Raw genomic sequence first — 23,607 nt, 5'->3', positions numbered from 1 at the left:
TGACCTACCTTCAGATCTCTTTTATCTGTAGGCCTGTTTCACCGCCTAGGTGAATTTCCAAATGAAGGTGGCAGCCTAACTTTTGAGGCTAAGTGTTGTCTTACTATAACACTTACATGGATCAAGATTTCAATTGTTCAAATTTGTTGCTTCTAGTGTTTTTCACCTTCTGGTGTTTTTTATTTTTGATGTATACGGAAATTTCATGTTAAACCTGTAGCACACAAATACTTCCTGTGGCATTCCAGTTGTCTTCCAAAACCTGTGTCCTTTTTTGTTCTGTTTCTGCTCCACGTGGGAAACTTATGAGATGTGACCACTGGAGTGTGTACTATAGCTGTAAGTTTAATGGCTTGGAAAATATTGTCACCTAGGAATCTAAAACTTCTAATCCATAAAAGGGTTGCATAGATCAAATATTCATCTACTTTCTCTACCTAATTCTTCTGCTACTATTTCTCAATTGCTTTTTCAACTTCTTGTAGGTTAATTATCTTTGAATCAAGAAATATTACTGGGAGTTGAAGGCATATGTGCATTCAGTCACATCTTTAGCTTTCAGTCCCAATGAGGACTTCTGTTGCACTGCCATTCTCAGCTTTAACTGTGCTCAAATTCAAGCCATCAGCAAGACATTGCAGTTGAAGCAGACTGTCTGATGACACTTTCACAGAGAGACCTCAATCAGGTTGGACTGCTCTAAATACAACAGGTTCAATCTCACAATCTCCCTGAGCTCAAATAAGGTATAGACTTACATTAAGAACTAGACTCACTTTTCATTTCTGTCTAGCCATATTGCTAATCTTCTTGTTTGAGTCCAGTTATCAAATTCAGTTCAAAAACACAGAGCAAATTGGACAATTGTGACTCATACAGACAGCTGTGCACTTGGGGCATTTCAGTGTTTGGCAGAGTTTATCTGAGGTTTTCCAACACAAGCTTGTGGCTTTTAAAATCTGGCATTGTCATGAGTTAGCTTATTTATACATCTACTGCTTTTTCTTCTGAGATACACGTCTTGGTGAACAGCTTGCAAGCATTTTAACTACAAGTATGCTTGCGGGGGAGCTCTACTGCTTTTAGACCTGTGAAGGCAGTACATTTTTTTCATTTAGTCTGAGCTTTCATGTACAGAAAGGAAGTGCAGGAAGGAGAGCATTTCAGTCACCGGAAATTAAGCCTTTTCTTAGCATTTTCTGAAGAAGGACAGACTAAAACAGTATTGTCATCAGTGAGCAGTTTAGTTTTGTGTCTGCAAAATTTGGATAACGAAGGTAACAAATTTTAATTTAGGGTTTTTGGTGCTCTGTACCAAGTAAATGCTTATCTGAAAAAATAATAATAATAATGTATGTACCAAAAATATATATATATTTCTAAATCTGAAAACTCAAAAATTATTGTGGTCAATTTTTTACAACTCTCTTTAAATAAATAAAAATAAATAAATAGATAGATAGATAGACAGATAAATAGATAAAATAGAAGAGTTATATATTTAGAAAAGCTTATTTGACATGAAATCTCATTTGGAAAAATAGATCTTTTCCACAGAATTGAAGTTGAATGTTATGTAGGGTACATAGATTTTTCTATAACAGTTATCTTCTCTTTTACTTTTTACTTTTCACTTTTCATGGAGTTAGTGTATACATCACAATGGGAAAATAGACTCTTGCACCTCCCAGTAGTAGAAGAAATGCACTTCAAGAACTTGGTAATGAAGATCCACCAGAAATTGCAGTAACAGATTTTTCACAAATGGCCTTTCCATAAGTTTGTTGTTTCTTACTGAATAGCAGTCATTAACTGTAAGACATGCCTGGCTTCATGAAGAATTCTAGGAAGGCTTCATTTATTCTTGTGACTTTATTAATAAGAAATCATGAACCTGCATTAACCAACCAATTTAGATAAGACCATCTGTTGTCTAATAAGATGTGACTGTAATTTGAATAGTGATTTTGTAGTAAGTATATTATGGGATGAAGGACAAGCAGATATTAGCTTTGTCTCATTAACTTCCAGAAAAAAAAAAAGTGGTTGGTTTACCAGTATGGAACATGGAACATTTTTTCTTTAACTATTAGCTCATTTTGTTTACAAATAGATCTCCTGCCTCTATTTTCCCTACAATATAATACAAGGCACCAGAGACAAAAGGATAATGAGATATGAAGTGTTTTAACATCCTTATATGTTACTAACCATTGGCAATAAATACACTTTGTTCTTAAGAATATTTTCATTCTCTTTGATGCTACATGATGCTCTGATTGCCGTGACAATGAAATAGCAAGTTCTACCTTATCAATATCTCATGGCTATATGGTCTTGATTTAGTTAGGTGCCCTTTCTGTGCTAATACATGAAGCTCATGTCAGCTAAACAGAGTGCTGGAAAACAATCCTCCCAAGTTTCACAATAACGAACACATGTAATACTGACATATCAGCTCAGTCTCTCCCAACAGCTGAATTTTTAATATGGCTGTTAACTAATACTGTAAATTAAGTTTTAATGTTCACCATGATGCTGTTATTAAAATTCATTGTGCAGTTAAATAACAGGATACATTTTTCTTCGGACCTACGAACATAGGAGTTAAACCGTATACATAAAGATTTAGTAGGAAATAACTGCAGGTCATCCATGTGCCAGTGACATTTCAAAAGCCACATTTAGAAAGAGGGATGTTGTTCACTTTGCACCAGATTTTTGTTGAACAGTTCCTTTCAGTTCTTCTGCGTCTGTCTTTCAATACAAAAAACAAATGGTTAACAAGGAATGTTAACTACTAACTTGAAGGTACTATTAAAAATTTAAATTATGTTAAATGAGACATAGCCTTTCAAAATTTGTTCATATCCCCTGAGTACTCTATCATCTGGAGTATTCAGTAGATCATGGCCAGCAGAGATATGCTTACTTCTGGAAGTTTTAATTGAGAAAATGAAATTAATAATGTATACTGGAATAATGTATATTAGAAAACTCCACAAAATTAAACAGATTGGTATTTTATCAGTATTACCAAGCTCTTTAGTCTCTTCATAATTTCTGTTCTTTTATTTATTTATTCTGGTGTCTATACACTTATAATTTGCGTGAAATTTTAGCATATTATATTATAAACTGAAACTGTTGAAAAAAATCCCGTGGAGGAAGCCCAAATATACAAGGTACTACATTTCCTTTCACTCCTTGCAACTGAACTTCCTCACTGCAGATATTATGTTAAAAATTACATCAACGAGTTTTGCTCTTCTGTGTTTCACATGTCATAGATACAGGAACATAAAACAAAAAGTGATATCAAGCTTCCTTTCTCTCTGCTCTGCTGGTGCGATCTTTATAGTCTACTGAACACTAGCTGAAATTCAGGAACTGATGCTGACTCCGAGAAGTAAGGGACCTTTCAAAAAAACAGCTGGCGATCCTATTTCCTAGTCAAAGGTGGAAAACAATACAGTATCTTGCTGAGAACAGCCTGGCCACATCTGGCACCAGGATCAAAGTGGGCTTTAGTATGTAGAAGGGGGTTCACCATGGGGATGCACTGAGCTCTTTTTACCTCCATGGTAAGAGTATGCTCATCTCCAAAGAGCAGGGTGTTTCTAAGCCTCCATGAAAGTAAAAAATCTGCAACTGATTCTCTTAATAAAAAGATGCAGTTATTGTATTGACTTTTTCAGAGAGGTAGGATAATGAGTTTTCTGTGCAAATTAATGAAGTATCACCAGAAAAGAAATTACATAGTGTGAAATCTTTAGATGGAATTGAAAGAGCACATTTCATATTTCAAGAACAGAAAAGATTCATTGTGTCTCCTCACTTCTTAACAAACCCTGAAGTGAAAATTCCGTTTCTTAATAAATCCCAATCTATCAGTCTGTACAGAGAACTACTTTATGTTTTCATTGCATTCAAATGGTTTTAAAGCTGTAAAAGAATATCCTCAGAATTTTCTGAAGCAATTTATATTTTAGTAAATCTGTACAGGGAGATGTAGGGAGCCAGGAGCCTTTCCTATTTGCAGGAGTACAAAGTCTTGGCAAGCAAATAAAATCCAGAGAAAATGAAAATGTATTGCAGATGTCAATCACTAACACTGAAAATCAGAAGATTCTTCATAAACATGCACACACACAAAGATATGCTCCACCAACAGGCCCAAAGCTCACAAATAATTTCATGGCATGTCAGTCATATTTTTTCATTTATGTCTTTATATGTTGATTTTGCTGGCGTATTTTTGGATTTCTAAGATCAAAATGCAGTTTTTACTTCCAAGAAATATACAAGTCATAAGGTAAAGGAAGGAGATTGCTTTTCAACAAAAGCTTGGCTAAGTTAAACACATGACAGTTTTCATTATGTTGTGGAAGATCTTTTTTGGACAAGAATTGTTACACTTGTTACACATTTTACAATTTAAGGCAATGTGTTGTACATGTGAATTCTGTTGCATAAATCACATTCAGAAAGCAGTAACTACAGCTTTTTGGGGTGGAAGATAAAAGTTTCTATTCCCTTATTTATTATAGCTATGGTTAATTCAGGATGTCAAAAAAAAAGTATGACTGACAAAATTTAGTGACAGTGTAAGGGCAAATTAGTGCAGGATCAGTGGTCTGACTATTGATTCTTATTATGTGATCTTGCTGAATCATTATCTAATTAGACTTGTACTTACACTATAAATGGTTCTCAGAATAGATTGATCTTTATGTCCGCAGATTCATCTTCACTTTTCTTTGTAATTCAAAATGTGAGTTGAAAATTTACAAGAAAAATTTCATTTATTTTACTTCAAATGCCACTTCCTGTCGTTTTCCCACAGAAATCAAGCAAGCAAATACCTTTTCACTCTTCCATTCGGGACAGACAGTGAAATCAAATAATTCTGCATTCAGGAAACATCTTAAAACATCTGAAGATTTCCAGACCAAATGTATTCTACATTGCACTCAAATGTCTGAAAGATTTTCCTGCTGTATCTGTGTGATTTAAATTTGTATTTGTTTTCTAAACTCTCAAACCCCTGAGTTTTTAGACTGTAACGTTCCTATTGACACAAACTATTTGGATTTACAGGAACTCATTGACTAGTTCACTGGCACTTAAGAAACATCAAGGGCTTTTCTATGGAAATCTGTTAAGAAAGTTTAAATTAAAGCCTCTACATAATGATTCCAGGATTCATTGAATACTCAAAATAATTTAGATTCCTTTTTGTAATCTTGATTTGCTTGATTTTGATTCAGACCTAGGTGGCAAAGTTGTGACTGAAAATAAGTTATCATTAATTTGGCTCACTGTTTTGTTTTTACTTTGAGATAACATATAAGCGTGGTCTTCCAGACCTAGCCCCACATGTTGTCTATTTTTGGTTTTGAACACCTAGAAATAAGAAAATGCAACTGATGAACATTACTCTATTCTCTGAAAAATAATGTGTGAAAATTAGCAGAATATACATCTTAAATACAGGGTTATATTTGTCATTTTAGAACATGGATGCATCCAATTCTGTGCTTGTGTAATATATACCACAGAACAAATCCAGCCTCACTCAGGATATGAGTCTTAAATAAATAATAGTTATATTGAAGGGGATATCACAACTCAGTGAGACTGAACTTTCATTAAAAGTTAATGAGAGATTTAGACTACCACTGATCAAACACAGAAAAATAAATCTTTTTCACTTTTATAATAAAAACTAAATCTTCAGAGTTTAATCTGAACCTAGCTGCATCCCACCACATTTATAAAAGATTTTTCTTCTTTTTTTAATTTTGTATACAATATTTTTAAATTAAAAGAAACATCCCATATAATTCATAGAATGTCAAAGATAATAAATATATACTTGAAAACAAACACAGCTTTCTGCAAGACTCAAATGACATAGCCAAATGTTATTTAGTCCAAGGTGCTGAGCAAACTTTTGGTTTAGATACTTTTCTCCTCCAAATGTTATTCTCATTTAAATACTTCTCTTGAGACAGACATAAAAAGTCAGTGGGAGATGGGGAAGTAGCATAATAGCTTCATGTAATAACCTTACTGCTTACAAACCAGGCATTCATGAAATCAACAAATAAAGTGTAGTGTGAAATGTTTTTCTTACTGGTTTTGTAACTGGTGAATAGACACTAAGTACAGTAATGTCAGATATGTTCCTGAAAAATGTATTCTGTGTTTCTTAGTTCTCATTTCTTTTCTTACACAAATGTACCTGAACATGCTCAGGGCAAAACGTTTATGGTGTTAGAAATGGAAGACAGTCAACAAAGACATAGAGGGATGCTGCAAAAAATAAATTGATGAAATAAGGGGCAGATTTCCTGAGGACTAGTTGCTATCTAGCAAGAAATTCTACACTTCCTATACGAAGTGTGAGAGAAAGCTTAGCCTTATAACTGATGGCAACCATTCCTTACATATAATATTTATTCTGAAAGCTTTGCTAGTGTATAAAACTTTAGATTAAAATACTGTTTTACAAGCTGTAAAAACTGTTGAAGTTCATGTCTCTTTTCTTTTAATCTCTTTTTTAAATTTCACTTATTTATGGGACATGAATATGATAGAACAGTGCCCATCAAACCAAACTTCTGACAAATGTCAGCTTATTTTATTTATTTGTAGAATGTTCATGGTATAATTTTTGATGGACTCTGGACTGAAGTATAGAGTGGTCTTGATACAATTAGACGTAAAATTAACAACGAAGATGAAAAAAGGACTAGTTTTAAACAATGTTTTTTTCTCTGTAAGATAGAAAGCAGTGTTTCAGGGAGAAAAGAACAAACTGGATGCTCCAAATTTAAAGTGGTCTCAGTAATTAATCTTGAGGCCATCTATCAGATGTCTTTTTTACTGACATGAGGAATTGGCAAGTGATCTCAGTTTGATTCCTTGTGCAGAGGTACCTGTGCTGCAGAATCCGGTTGTGGTTGGATTTAATTGGCTGTTATGTTTAAAGTGTCATATGTAAGGATTCCGAAAATCGGGGAAGCATAAACAAATTTACTCTTTCGATTGCTCTGGAAGCAATCCTTTAAAACCAGGCAGGTGTCCAGGAGACCTTGCACTGCTTTCAACTTTACTGCCCTTGACCATGTGAGTAAGAATTTGGACCTTGGTAGTTGACAGTACACTTTTCACTCAGTTTTACAAAGAAAGCAAGGTATTGTCTTTCCTCTAGTTTTTGAAAAAGTTTTCAGTTTCCTTTTAAGACACAGATCTTTAAAAATGGTATTTTTCTAGAGGTATTGTCAGAAACAATATATTCTTTATTACATGAAGAGACATGGTGAAATTGTACATTTTTGCAATGTTTTGTAGCTCCTGAGCTAAAGATGTCACATTCAGTAACTGTTTCAGTATCCACCTTTAGATATAGATGACACTGTTGGGTCTATAGCATTTCTCACACCCTCTGGAAAATCTGTCCTCTCTGTGAAAGGTTTACAGAAGTTATATCCTTGTTCCCTTTTTTACTGAAGGTGAATGATATTGCTACACTGATGAGGAAATCTCTCTTGACTTGTGAAATACCTTTGTGTTTTGCACATGACTGAGGCTTGTCTTCATTTTAAAAGGTTTGGAAAGAGGTTGTGGTAGTGTAGTTGACAGTTCATCCATACCGGAGATGGTAATGATGAGACATCTTTCAGCGGGCTTTATAAATGGATATCTGGCATCAAGAGCACCTTTATGGTTTGAGCATCTTTATCCCTGTGGTTATGGAACCCAAACCACTAGGTAGATTATACTTCTGTACATAAATTGTGCTCCAACATGTTTTATAAATCAGGTGGCTTAATCAGATAAAGACAAATGGCCACGAAATAGCTTAAATAGCAATTTACTGCCAGGTAGCCATTACACTGTGCTGTGCCTTAGTTTTACTGGACCTTCTGATTTAGCTGGTTGTAAATTCAGTCATGTGCCACTTAGGGAAGTCATTCACTCATGTTGGTGATGTCTTTTCAGCTTCAACGTGAATGGACTTTTGCTATCTAGCAAAGATTCATGGAACAGGTTATAGGAAATCTTGCACTTTTTAAAAGACAACTTGTTATGACAGGGGAGCAACACAAAAATTGCTGTCCTCACCTGACTTCGGGTATATTCAGGGCCAGTTCATTCCACAGCACAATTTAGTCTGCTACAGATGTTATAACACCATCCCACTGAGTGCTGGGTGATGGTGGTAGTATGGCCACAGATTGCCCACACAGAAAGATCTGTGGAAGCACTATGAATCCAGATTTCACCTACAAAAAATATCAGAACATACGTGGTGCTTTTATCTCGCAGATATCTCATCCTGATAAGTAGTCACAGTGTGAGAATAGTACCTAGAAATATTGCAGTATCAGATTGATGCTGTTATGTTTTCCTCAGCCCTTCATATCCGTTTGATGTAAAATCTTCAAGGTGAAGATGTATCAGGTATTAGAGCAGTGAGAACAGACAATGCTCTTGTTCTTAGCCAACAGCTGGAAAGTTTGCACCTGGGACAGGGGCTTCAGTGTTTACTACAGAGCACTTCCAACACAATAAGGGTGATTTAGGATCAGTGTTTCCAGGGGATGTTGACAGATCTAAATTATAACACATACATGAGTGATTTCCACAGGTGATAAGGTGAGAAATGTAAATAAGACAACTACAGTCGTTTGTGGTGATAACTGAAATTATTATTCTTAAACTGATTGTAGCAAAATATCTGAGCCAAATAAAATAATATTAGACTATATGTTTTCCCAGTTAAATGTCTACTGTTCATTTTCACATTTACAGCTTTGCTGCTTTTTAGGTCTTAGTCAACACAGAATGCATCCTCCTGTTCAGTTTTGGATAGATAAAATATTTAAAGAACAACTTACCTGCTAAGGATTTATGAAGAATGAAACATCAAAATAAATTTTTTCATATGCTTGTAAACTCTACTTCTGTTCGTTCAAAATTTCATGGTAGAATAAATCAAGATTTAATAGTAAATTTCACATTTAGTCTGCTTCTACCTAAAAGGAAAAAGCAAATCCAATTGTCAGATATGTTTTTGTAATGTAGGTTTTGATCTGCCTTCTGAAAACATGAACAAATAACCATCTTAAACTCAAAGAATTTTGCTTTATTTGATACTTGCTTATTTCAAATCGAAGTTACAATATCTTTACTTTCTACCAAAATATTTTCCAAAAATTGTTGTACCAGAGCTAGGGTGATTGATTCCTCTGTTAATTGTCAGGGTAAAGAAAATGCATGACATTTTACTATAGATGCACATGATTTTAATTTTTATGTTCTTATGTAGAAGAAAGATTGATCTTTTGCTCAGGACTACTTTGTTTTAACAATATCCAATAAAATATTCTTAGGGAATTTACATATTTGGCTTTGTATTATGTATTCATCCAATGCAGACTCTTTGTTCTTGTTTAGTGCACATGGTAGAGACAAAACACTGAAAAGAAGGTACGTTCTTATTGCAGTCCTAAGTTTTCTCAATTTAATCTCTTTCCTACATGCCTTTTATATTTGCTTGAAAGTAGAACATATGGACACTTACAAGGACCCCTCTGCTGTCATCTCATTTTGTCTGTAGGGGACGAGAGATATATTAAATAAATAAAAAGGTAACATTAAATAAAATTATAAAATAAAATATAGCTCCATTGTGAAGGAAGATACAAATCTGCTTTCTACTCTACAGTTCCAAAAGCAGCAAGTGTAATACTCAGCAGAAATGTGTGCATACATCCCACAAACAGGTCATTTCAGACTGTAGACATCATCCCAAGGTGCACTTGAGCATCTGTTAAATATTTTATATATGGTATTTATATTTACAAGTAGCTTTTTGAAAATTTAACAAGAGGATTTGAAAGACCATAAAAGAGGAAATGTTAACATGGAGCTATAAGGTGATCTCACATGATTTGGTCCCACATAATGCAGTGGGCATTTATGGTGCTTATAAATAGATAGTGATCTATTTATAAAGCATTTCTCTACTTCTGTGCTACTCTGAATATATTACCAAGATATTGTGTTCCATAATGAGCCAGTTCTTGACTATTAGTTCATGACAATGTGTCTGACTAGATCCTTCCTGGGATGCACTAAAGATCTGAAAGCCTTCTGCATTTTAAAGGTCAGGAAATAGTTTAAGACATTTGTACTTCTGTTTGATCCACAAGGAATTTGTTTTACTGTCCAGTCTATTATCCTTCATCTTGTGCTTCTTTCATATCATGAAATGAAGCAGAAGTATAAGTATTATATTCTGTTGTGCCCCAGACAACCAACATAGAATCATAGAACATCTTGCTCCCTACCGGGATTGAGGGTCTACAACAAAAAGCCAGTCTTCAAAGTAGATTTAGCATTCATTCCTGAAGATTCCTGAAGTGATGTCTGTATTTTACAAGCACCCATCTTGTTTCTGGCAAGGTGTGACCAGCTTACTGCCCAAGAATGGATTTGATGTTTCATTTCACGACCCAGAGAAATTTGCTACTTTGCATTCTGAATTTAGTGTGGTGGCATCTAGAATATGGAAAATAAGATAAATCATATTTTGCATCTATGAAGATTTCCTTGGTTTGTTTTGTTGTTTATTTGGTTGTTTTTTTTTTTGTTGTTTTGTTTTTTCACAGAGCCACTTATGCTATTTTTCCCTTTGAATTCATTCGAAAAAATGTTCAGAGTACAATTAGGATGAAGCTTTTCAAGCAGACAGAGACATCAACATTGGAGTTGCCTACTTTGTTATCTCTATAATGTTATTTCTCTCTAGTACATAACCCACTCTTAGTCCTAGTTCATCTACTTCATATTCCTTATTCTGTGCTATATGCAGCCTAGACAACTCATCTGTCATATAGGAAGGCATCTATAAGGAATATACATGTCCTTACCAGCTGTATCCAGGATTTTCCCTTTATCAACAAATTCAGATCCTGGTTACCTGGCCAATAACTTCAATATATCTTTTGCATCAGAACTCCACGTATCTTAGAGCAGGAAAGAGCTGGAACATATTGGGTCAATCTGTTGTCACCTGTCAACTCAAATCATTGCATAACTTATCACTGGCCAAGACTGTCAATATTATGTCCTCATTTATTTCTTTCTCATCTGGGCTAGTGTGCTCTTGCTGACACTGCACAAGTAAGACATCCCGCAGCCTTCTATACCAACCCTCATGCTCTTTTTAAGTCAGTAAAATAATTCACAGGCCACTGGACACTGAACAAGAATTCTTTGTGAGTTCTTGATAGTACTTATGAGGGATCAGAACAGTTTTGCTGCTCTCTCTCTGTTTGAGAAAATAGATTTTATTCTCAAATGCTTTTCTGTTTTGCACTCTGAATCATGGTAGTCAGCAAGACTTTGCTCTCAGAAATTTATTCTGCATGTCAAGTTTCTTGGCTGTTATAAATAGGACTGACTTGGTCATTCTTCACATCATTTTCTTATCCAGATACTGCTGCACAATGTGTCTAATTCTTGATTTGATCATTATCTTTTGCTGTAGCAGCTATTTTCTTTTTTCACCTCAACTCTTTCTCAGAATTTTCACTCCTGTTTATCCAGGGGTTCAATTTCCAGGTTATCAAGGACTACCCCTTCAATTTGTAATTTGTTGCTGAGCAAGACGTGAAGTATTGTTGCACAAATTGTGAGCACAAATCCATTTCTGCTTGATTATACAGAATCTTACCTGGCTTTTCTTTTTTTTTTTTAAACCATCTTTTCTTAATGTATCTTTCAAATTCATTCTTCTCCTGACTGACTGTCCTGCAAGGCAACTGCACATCATTGCTCAGCAATATCCTCCGTCTTTGTTGGAAAGAAAAGATGTATTCATATTTCTTGAGACATGTGCATGAAGACATTTATACAGTTACTCTTTTTATAGCACCACAAGAGACAGTAACACACACCTATATTAAATTATTGAATTAAATTAGGTTGAAATGAATCAGAAATAAACTTGGGAGCATAGGTTAGATTTAGATATTGCTGTCTAGTCAAGAAAATAGTACTAAAGATCACTTCTAAAGTTCTACACTTTATGTATTTTCTTTTTGCTCCCCAAATTACAGAAGTTTCTGGGGAATTTCTGAACCTATTGCTCGGAGCGATATCTAAATCTATTTTGCTTTGGTTCGTTCTCTGGTATTGTGGGTTTATTTCTCTGTGCTATCAGTCTCCTAGACTTCTGAGTGGCATCTGATAATATTACTGAACTCTGATTTGTCACTGGGGGAATTTCATTGCTCCCCCTGCTGTCTTGCAGTGCAGGTCCCTGTAAACAATATTTATGCCATATACATAAAAACTGCAATAGAGAAGATGACAGACAATTGGTCTAACACAGCCATGAACAGGTCCAGGTCACAGAAAGGGAACAGAAATTACCAAGTAGTATATTTCTTACCAATCTGTCAGTGTTCGAATGCTTCATTTTGTCTACCAAATTACAGCTAATCTTCTCCTCCTCTTGTTCTCTGGAGACAAAGCTCAATTGCAGCATTATGGTTAAATTAAGAATAAATTACGAACTGCATTCTTGATTTTATTTCTATTGGCTCAAACACCAAGATGGCTTTTGTTGACTTTACTGTACTTTTTCTGTTTAAATAATTGTGCGTGTTCAGACTTATACCATGTAATTATCTGTGTCTGAACATTTTCCTAAAATATTTAAAGTGGTTTTTGTTTCTGACCTCTACCAGTTTGACTTACACAGTTCTGTTTTCAACCCTGGAAAATTTAGTGCTTGCTTTCCTATTAAGCCAAGGCCTTCTTATCTAGCTGAAGCCACATACATTTTACACAAGCACAGAAGAAATAATCATGCTCTCTTTCAAGTGAGATACAGTAGGAAAGCAGAAGTACTGCTTTTCATTAAGAGAATTTCTTAAAGTTCATGTTCCAGAAGAGAAGGTAGAATCTGAAAAGCTTTACAGCTGTGAGATTCTTTCCTTATTTCTGTATAACAAGACACTTTTCATCTCCTGGGAGTGGAAGGAAGAAATTGTTTCAAAGATTTGTCACCTTATCTTTGCCCTTACAATGCTGGAAAAATGGATTCCACACCTCAAATTTTATTTAACATGGGCTTGTTCACACAGTAGATGAGAAAGAAAAATATTTTTCCAATTTAGAGGGCAGATTTTTCAGCTCAGTAATATCTCATGGGATGTAAATCCTTGTATCCTGAACTATTTTCTCAACCTGCACTATTTTCAGTCTAAGAAATTCCTGGTTTAATGATCCTTGTAAGCAAACAATGATCTTTACACCTAGTTCATTTGCAATTGATTATTCCTCTGACATATAAAACAGGATTTATGAAGAACATTTTAATATCTAGACATGAGTATTCAAGCATTTCAGATTGTAAAAACTAAGTTTTAAAAAAAAGAAAAAGTTTTAAATCACCACTGAGAAGTGACACAAGAGAGAAAAAATAATTAACAGTTTACAAAATATCCTGTGACTATAACTCTTCAAGTACCTTTCTAAATTTGGATTTTCCATGTTCAAGTAAACTGACATGCAATTCTTTTCAGCTCCCTAATAATAGGGAAACGTATTATTTTCCTCTTTATATAGATATTCAGTCTCATAATTTAGTAAGCATTTGAGCATTTTGTCCTTATGATTTTTTGACCTTGACTTTCACGGAAAAATTGTGAAATTCCACAATTCATGTCTCCGATAGTGATCTGCTATTTTAAGTGCAACTTCCTCATGAGACTTACAGTCTTTATTTCTCTACAAACCGTTTCAGAACTACACATATTGATAACTTAGGTGAAACACTGATGAGAGTGATACTTATAAGCAGCTTTGAAATTTTCCAATGCAGAACTTTCTCAATTTTATCCATCTAAATGTCTATTAAAATTACCTATTATGTTTAAGTTTTTCATCTTTAAGATGGAGGGTGGTATCTATCTGCCTTCCAGAACTATGCACATACAGTTACACAATTATAGATATACTGAAATGAATAAGTATGAAATATAGCCGATATTTTAATAAATGTTGGAAGGAAATATAGTTTCTTATAATTTAAAAATTAAGAATAATGGTAAGGGGCATCTTAAAGAAGAATTTCTTTAAAAAAGCTTTGGTTCCTCTGAGTTGCAATGGAGTCAGTGCTTAATATTGCACAATTTGTATCATATAGTATATATGTAATTTCTTTTTTATGTTATTAAACTTTAGAGTTTAGCTATTTACTTTAAATCTTTTTTCAATAATTTCAGAACACGTTGAACTTTTAATGATATATTTTTTAGGAAAAAAAATATTTTATTAGATATGAAATTATTAAAATCAAGTTTAGCATGTTTTAAATCTTATCATGTTCTTGAGACATGATATCCAAGAACTGTAGGAATCTTGCAGCTGTTCAACTGATTGTTGATTGTTTTATTTCTATTTTGGTATAATTCAAGCACAAAAGTCAAAGATGCTAATACAAAGCCATAGTCCTCAAAACAGCTCTTCTACCTTTCAGTCATCTGGGATACTATGAACTGATAAAACAGCAGATAGCATTTTTTATTTATGAGATCAGTATTAAATGAAACTTTTGATTGGTATAAGCAAGTATTTTCAAAGTGACCTTCTACAACATAAATTCCCAGATGAGTATGGCTGAGGCACTATTTCCATTTATATATCAGATTGTACCATATGAGCAGTGAGCTCAGATCTTAGAATCGAAGAACCAGACTGAAACAATAAACAGCACTTAAATAATACATTCAAATATGTTATGAATATTTATATGCTGCTCTAATTAGATACATTCTGTTCATATTTTCAACTAAAATCTGTTGAAAAATAACTTGTTTGATATCTAGAATATTAAGTGAAATCAGCAGTAATATAATGCTTGTGAAAATAGACAAAATGTGAATAAGAAGAAAATGAATCACTTGGGTATAGCTGTAAGCAAATCTAGTTTGAAAAGAAGGAGGAAAAGAGGAAAAAAAAAAAACAAAAAACAAAAAACAAGAAAGAAAAACCACAACAAAAACATTAGTAGCTAAGCCTTATCTGTTTCCCCTATTTAAAAACAAATAATAGAAATCAATAGGTAGTAATTGTATCCTGCTGAGAAGATAGTGTCAAAGATAAATGATGTAAAGCAGTGAGTGAACTGCACTGATGTTCAGTTTTTATACTGAATTTAATTAAACATCAAACGAAAGAAAAAAGTACCTGTGCCTCTTAGGATAGGTGATCTAACAGGTTCTGGCAGTTCTGTGCAACCTATGAAGTGTACCTCATTATACACATCAGCCTGACCCCATCTACATCAATCTAAATGCTTAATTGAAGTTACAGTTAATTTGAAACTTATTTCATGAGATCATAAACAATTTTTTTGTTAGTAGATAATGTTTCCTTAGTTCTAGTTTATTGAATACAATAAAGAACAATTATTAAAGTAATTAAAAGTTTTGGTCTTCATTCTCTTCTGAAATGCACCATCATTAATTTCTCCTTATGTCTTATTTGAATTTGTATATAATTTTGGGTAGGAAATAGTAGAATTATACTGTTACACTTTTTTGGTCAGGAAATGTTAAAACTAGACTATCAAGTTGCCCACAGATATATTAACATTTGGTGGATTAATATGGGAGGACTACTTGTCTCAGTGGAGTTGCATTTCCCTAGGAGTTGTTTGAGACATGCTAATGCACACAACATTAGGCTCTGACCTGGGAACATGCATAAACATTGCATTATTATCCCCCTAGTCCTAGTTGAGTCTCTTGAAGCAATTAGGCTAGGAACAAAATTGTACTTGAACGCAGCTCATTTTTTCCATTTATACTGTTATGTTGGAGGCAGGCTACATAGACAAAAAATGACATAAAGATTCCTCAGTTTCTCAGAGGACCATGCCTGCACAGGACACATGACATTGCGTTATTGAGTGGGGAGATGAATGATCTAACCAATGGAACAAGTGCTAAAGACAATGACTCACTTTAAAACTCTGTCCAACTATGATCCACTTACATGGAATAGCAGGAATATACCTCACTGCCTTGTAAAAATGCCTTTCTTTAAGGCAAAGTTTGTTACTTCAACCTGAATACTGAACTGGAAAGGAAATAAAACTTTCCAGTTTTTATCCAGCAGCCACATTGTTAAAGCATTCATACAGTTTGAAATAAAATGCAGGCATCTTCCCTAAAGATGGAAAGATTATTTAGTGTACAGGCACTTAAAAATGAGTATCTACTTTCTGGGCTGGCTGGCAGTTTCACCTCAGGTTTTCATGTTCAGGAATGGCTCCATGTGCTTCATGATGAGACTGATTCCATAGGAAATGCTGGAAGGAGTTGTGTGCCTGTTGTGGTACTCAGCTTTGATAAATTTTGCTCAAACTTGACAGATTTTATTATACATCAAGAAATGACAGGATCTGGACTTAAGTATGGCTTTATACTCTGACTACATTCAATATTACTTTGGAGGAATGTCTCTAGCACCAGACAACGTATATCAGTTACTTCTGTAAGAAATCTCCTACAAGTAGAGAACCTGCATATCAGTTTTTCTGACCCTTTCAAGGTTCTTTAAACTGTTTTTCTGAACTTTTTATATCAGAAAAAAAAAAAAAAAAGATTTAAGTTGTGTACACAATAAAGCCAAGTCTTGATTATAAAAATAGATCAGGTACGTAATAAAGTGTGATTTTTGAAAATGTGTTATGAGAGAATGCAACTTCATGATATGCCCCAAAAAAAACTTCTATCCTAAATTATTTATATTTTCTTGATTGCAAATTCTGTCTTTTAGGTGAAATAATATTACTTCCAAAATTTCTGAAAGGGGAAAACAAGTGTTCAGTGATGAAGGCCTCTAGAATTTTGCTTTTTGGTGGTTTTGGAGTTGTTTTTATGGTTTTGTTTTTATGGTTTTGGTTGGGTTTTTTTTGTTGTTGTTGTTTGGTTTTTTTTTGCATGTATGCATATACTTACGTTTGGATAAAGATGAAGCTGTCAAAATATGTTTAAAAATGCTGTGTAACATGCTACTGGGCTCAGTCAAAGTTCTGATAGTTACTTTTCTGACATGCTGCAATCTGTGTATGCTTATACTAAAATGAAGATGTCCTAGTCAGTCAGGGAGAAAACATGATATACAATTAATGACTCCTCTATGGAGGTTTTCCCAGTAGTGTCATTTGATGTGCTCTGATTGATTTTTAAAAAATGATTTATTTTAGGACTTTTTATTTCTAAACTTTGGTGTCCATGCAAATTTCTCTGCTATGATTAGTTGCAATGCATTGTAAAAGACTAAATAAGTAAATAAAAGCCTATAGTAACAAATATTATTTAAAGCTGATAAACAGTTTTCCTGAGCAAATGCAGGGTTCAAATACCTCTGAATGATATGAATGTCTTTCATTTGACTGGTCTGCAGAAAAAATATTTTTAGGTGTGAGAGATTCTGAGTAAAGATACTGTGGGGTTTCTTTGGTTTGATATTGGAGATTTTGTTTGTTTGTTTTAAGATGGAAAGACGAACATGAGAAATAGGCTTTCAAAATATGTTTCTTTCAATTTGCCATCAGAAAATGTGTCAAGCCAATCTGATTGGTTGAAATCTGATTGGTTGAAAAGCAACTTTCTATAATAATATACAGATTCCATGTGTTCTCAAAATCTAAGCTGATTTCTTTATGTTTGTTCTTTTACCAAGATTTCACACTGTTAGAGAAAATTTTGATAATTTGTTATGCATGAGAGCTGTCATTAAGGAAAGAGAAAAAGCTGATTCTATTCTCTGAAAATGAAGTAATAGGAAAAAAAGGGTTGAAGCTGAAAATCAAAAAAAAAAAAAAATCAAAACTTGGCTGCTCACTGGAGGCTGGATTCATAAAATCTTCAGGCCTCTAGAGTAGATGATTCATCTTCATTTTTCCCTTTGCCACAATAAAATATGGTCATGTGGAGGTACATTTGTACTGTAGGTGATGGAGACATGGAGCAGCATTGAGAACAAGACTCACCAGATCACAGCTTAATTGCTAGACCCTCCTGGATCGATTTTGGACCGCCTGCTTTAGATCTCCCCATGCAATGGGGAGGCCTGTGTGCTTTTCAGAGGAAGTTTCCTCATAGAGATCAGTTCCAGAAGATACTTGTCCTGTTGTTGTCCTCTTCTTTCCTTCCTAGTGTAATCTAAATATCATAGAAATAACCTCCTCTCTTTCTTCAAAACATGCAACATTATATTTAGCTTATTGCTAATCCTACTGCTTGCAGTACTGCCTCTTATTATTCCATAGCTGAAAAATAACCACACAAAAATATTTATTTTACTTATTCAGGCACCACGTGGAACCCAAGGGAGCCTGTAGTGCCAAATGCAATGTAGTATTATGGAATGTGGCCTGTAGGTGCTAGCCATAAACATCTTGAATGTAAGCTAGACCCTTTACCTGGCCTCAGAGTGATCAGCTGATATTTTATTTAAGCAGCATAGCAACTTCTGAGACAGAGATCTGCAACATCCAGCATGATCAGCAAGGAGATGCTTATATAGGTCTCTATAATCTACCAAAGGCTGCTGTAGTTTTCTCCAGGTGCTTTTTTCTTCAAGTCACAGTTTGGCCTCTCTTTAAAATGGCTTTCTCTCAAAAAGAAAAAGCAGGGCACCCTCCTTTCTTATAAAATGATGTTGATGATGCCACCATTTTATACAAAGGATATTGAAACATTCAGACAAGATCTGAGAGGCTTGAGTTCAGCTCATTCTTTTTGTGTGGTAAGAAATTATCCTTGCTACCTTGGAGTGGATGCCATGAGACAGTGCTCTGATTAAAGCTGACCTGTAATGCAAAAAGAATTCAGAATTCACTGAGCTCTTGTAAATATATATTCTAACTGACTTTCAGGGTCCTGTGCTAGCATATCAGAGATATGATCAGGACCTTTAGCAGAGAAAAATTTGGTACCTGATTAAATTTGTGATAAAATAAAGCTCATGTAAATATTTATGATATTTGGTTGTTACAAATACAATAATATAAACCAGAACTGTTTTTATTTCTCTAGTTATGCTTTTCAAGAATGAAAGCACCAGTATATTTTCACAGAAGATTAAGACCCCACAAATATAAGGGATGTCAGCACAAGTACCAGCATGGGCTTGAGAAGACATAGATGGGAGAACATGTGGATTTCAGCTGAACTTAGGAGGTCAACCAGGTGTCAACAACTTTGCATTGACAAGAACTCTGGGAGGGGGAAGAAGCACAATTTTAGACATGAAAGTAACTTCGCTGATAAAACTCTCAGTGGCGACTGGAAGAAATACAACAAAGTATAAACAGCAATTTCAAACTAATTTTGAGTGCTCTGTATTTTACTCACATCCCCCTTTCACTGCTAATCTTTTTATAAAAGTGGGCCTGTTCTAGGTTTTGGGGGTATATGGATAAAAAAAGCTAGGCAAGTAACCACAGAAAGTTGTTCTGAGCAGTGGAAATAATGATTATAATGCTTCCTTTGATTTATACTTAGTATTTGGATTTTCTGGTGATTAATAATGTTAAATTTCTACTTTTAGTGCTTTTTTAACCGCTGGGACATTCACAGAATCATTCTCCATGTGTATTCTTTGATTTCCTTGTGGAACTGACCTTCTGATTCAGCCTTTTCCTAAATAAAGGCAGTAACAGAGACTATCTCCTTTTCTTCTCCCAGCTGTTTTCCAAAAGCTTGTAGGATCTTATTGTACTGAGACTTGAAGTCCTCGGTCAAATTTGATTGAAATTGGCCAACATGCTCTAAAGTTATCAGGACAAGATGGCCGAATATACCTTTACACACCTCATCTGAGTGTTGCGTGAGTAAAGTGCATTTCTTTAGGAAAGTGAGGCAAAAGTCACCTCTGAGCATAGTCAGAAGCATCTGCTCTAACTGTTAGCAGAGTTGTCCAAAAAAAAGTCCAGTGTGATGAAAACATTCTGTACCAGAAAGAAGAAAAGAAATCCCAGAAGAAAAAAAAAAAAAAAAAAAAAAAAAAAAAGAAGAAGTGGAAGAAAGACTATCTGAACTGAACTATCAGTCGGTTTAGCACAGGCTGCTATATTGCAAAGTCAGATTCATGCTTTCACGCTCTCTTTTAGCACAAATTTCCATGACTATAGAAAAAAAAATAGTTGCAATTCATATTAAACTGTTGCATTTACTCATAAGCCAACAAAATGAGTGAAAGGAATGCCATTTCTTTGCACTTTCCTGTTCAGAAATTCTCAAATCACTGAGGAGCCTGTAGCCCTTCTGTCACTGTGCTAGACTGTCACTCTGACACAGGAAACATATGCTCCACTGCACTGTGACAAGACCTTTTGCAAGTAGTACCTAATATTGTGCACTTTTAATGCAAGATAGAGTTTCAGTCCTGAAAACATACATTATTGTAGCATGTAAAATTTTAAGTCTGATATGAAAGAAATAAGGAAATGAGAGGGTAAGGGAAATAATATTTATCCAACGAACACTAAGTGGTTATCAAATGTGCTCAATTTGGACAGTTTAAATCTAAGAATGGAGTATTTAGGGAGTATTCAGTGAATGTCCTCTAGAAGAAGATTTATCCTACCCTACAATAAAAGGGATAAAGAAACTTCCCCAAAAAGATTTATTTCTCTCCAATTGGATACAGAAGGTATTACTGAATGGATGCCTGGCATTTGATGGATAAAAAAGATGGCAGGAAAGATCCTATCATTAGAGATAGCAGGAGGTCCTTATGAAAGAAATCTTTCTCTGACCTTAATTCTCCATCTCCGGGAAAACCATGACTCTAGTGAAAACTCTATTAGATATAAATGAAAGTTTATAGCTACATACTATTTCTTTCTGTCAGCCGTACACACATTAATGATTTTGACTGAAATCCCTAAACTCACGGGGTGTCTTTCCATTGGCTGTGATGGCAGTTCTAAGTTCAACAAGTGCAGCCACGTTCTGCCATATTGATGCTTAACGTGAAGTGCGTTAGGCTGTTGTCAATAAAATGCTTTTTTGTTGCTCAAGATACTGAAAGAGAAAACCATACATTAAATTAAAAAAAAAAAAAAAAAAAAAGACTGATCTCTTTATGAATTTGCCTGAGAAAATAGAAGAGTGTTAGAAGAGTGTTTTTTGTGTGAGAACAGGATGATATCCCTTTTTCATGATGCATTTCTGAATAATTTGATAGAAATTATCTTGGAATTATCTTGGATTTACTGCACTTTAATGAAGAGGAGAATCTCATCCAGTGTGACTGGCAGTTCTAGCCTGAGTGAGAAGAGTGTAGCAAATCCTCAGGATCCTCCTGGTTAGGATCGGTCAGTTTCTGCCCAACTTACTTCCTGGCTTTTTTTCCTTTAGTTCCAATAGATTTCATGTGGGAGGGCTGGGGCAGAAAGTGCTGCCATCAGGAGGGGATTGTTGATTTTTTTGCATTCCTGAAAGTCACTGCGGCTGTAGTTGATGAAGACAATGAGTAGGAATTGTTTAGCATCATAGTAGGGTGTTGTTAAGGGTTGAGATTTTTCTCACAGATTGCCCCTTCTACGCTTATTGCTTGAGAGGCATAATCTCAGCTACCCCAGCATTCACAGAACAGGAGATTGATTTCCTCCTTTTTCTTTTTCTTTCCCCCCTTCAAACTCTGCAGGTCAGTCCCACCCCAGGGTGCATCCGGGCGTTAATGAAGATGTTGTACTGCCCTTACTGCAGAGGACTTCCCACTGTGAAACCTTGCAACAACTATTGCCTCAATGTAATGAAGGGCTGCCTAGCAAATCAGGCTGATTTGGATACTGAGTGGAATCTGTTCATAGGTAAGAAGAGTTTAAATATTAGTGGAAGGAAATACTGGTAATAGCAAAGATCTGCAGAGTTCTGCAAAGTTGGAAGATGCTGTTGGTCAATACTTGCAATGAAACAACTGCAGATGCATCTCAATTTCTAGTAGGAAATGACACTTCCATCCCAGAGCAAGTCACATTTCATATTTCATATTTCAAAAGGAATTGTGTGGTGTTATGAGTTCTGATGTAAGTTGTGCACAATATGTGAAATATTAGAAAACTTTGGTTGAGGAAATGATAACAAGCTTAACAAGGCCAAAATAGGCTCTTACAAGTTGAAAGATAGTAGCATTGTATAACATCTATTCAACATAAATTGCAACAGCTCTTTTCTTAATTCTGATAGTATATAGTATATATAACTTAAAATGTTACATACATGAGAAATTATTAATTCCCTGTTCCCAGTTAAAATGTGCTAATGTCCCTCTTCTAGTGTGCTGAGCAGGAAGTATTAAACATATGATACGATAATAATATGATAATATAGAAAGAACAGAACCAGCTTATATATATAGTTATAACTATATAGTATATAGCTATATATCAAACCTTTGTAAACATCCTAGGCAAAACTGAATCTGGGGGGAAAAAAATCATTTGGAAAAATGGGATAAACTTTATTGTACTTAAGGAAAATACTATTTTCTTCTTTTGTAAGACAAAATATCAGCAATCTCTGCCTAATTTCAAACCCCACTGATCAATGTGACTTTGAAAGCATGACTCTGACTCACACATGCATTTTCACCTTATTCAGCACAGTGGTGGTATGAGATGGATAGAGAGAAGAAAACAGGATGAAAAATGGATCAGAGTAAGCAAAATGGCAAAGACTATCAAGTGTGCTACAAAAACAGCATAAGCAAAAATGCAAATAGCAATTATAAAACTGATACAAATAGGCATGCCTTCTCAGTCCTTTGTTCTGGTAAAGGAAACTACCACAGGAAGAAGTGCTGCATGGGGGAAACCCATACAGAGGGAAGAGGCAGTTCATCACCTGAAAGCTAAATAAGAGTAGATAGGAAATAAATGCCCACCTGTTAAAGACAGAAAAAGCTACTTTCCCTTTGAACTTAAAGAGTATGCAAGACCTAAATCGTCACTAATTGTGATCACACAATGTAGGCTTTTATGAAAAAAAACGTTGTAACTAAATATATAGTGGAGTTTCTGTTAAAGTAAGCACCTGTTCAAATCAAAAGCTGGAAGGTAAGATCTCAGGCCTTAAGAGATTTCCTTTTCTGGTGCTTTGAATCCACTGAAAGATTTGGGCAGGGTAAGTTTTGTGCTCAGAAATGTGGAAATGCTTCCAGCTTCAGACTTTCAGTCTTTGATGCAAAGCCCTTGTCTTCATCAATGTATTTCACATTTTCATTGTTCCTGCTCTCAGAAAAGCAAAGCTGCATGAAAGCTAGTACATTTTGTTAAAATACTGTGCTAATTTATTAAATACCATGTAAAACATCAAGTGCTTCCTCAAGGCAAGGCAAACTGCTAAGCAATTATCCCTTCATGTCAGTGATGACAAGACAGTATAAAGCACTGATACATCAAGACATATTTTCTCTCTCTTCTACCTATGCAACTTTCCCTGTACAAATTGATGGGAGATGGTTTAGAGGAGAGATAGAGATCTCCCTGTGTATGGA

The 23,607-nt window shown here is 34.7% G+C and overlaps 1 protein-coding gene across 1 annotated transcript in view; it reads left to right on the top strand.

Annotated features, from left to right (window-relative positions):
- GPC6 (glypican 6) overlaps positions 1 to 23,607 on the top strand; it is a 701,587-nt gene that overhangs the window by 485,347 nt on the left and 192,633 nt on the right. The window contains exon 4 of the mRNA XM_042839058.1: positions 21,757 to 21,922. Within this exon, the coding sequence (XP_042694992.1) occupies positions 21,757 to 21,922 (166 nt within the window). The remainder of the gene's footprint in view (positions 1 to 21,756; positions 21,923 to 23,607) is intronic.

Source organism: Centrocercus urophasianus, unplaced genomic scaffold, assembly GCF_019232065.1.
Source record: "Centrocercus urophasianus isolate 14NV4802_14NV808 unplaced genomic scaffold, USGS_Curo_1.0 seq_9, whole genome shotgun sequence".
Classification (NCBI taxonomy): Eukaryota; Metazoa; Chordata; class Aves; order Galliformes; family Phasianidae; genus Centrocercus; species Centrocercus urophasianus.
Note: the sequence above shows the minus strand (reverse complement) of the source record. Positions and strands in the feature narration are given on the sequence as shown.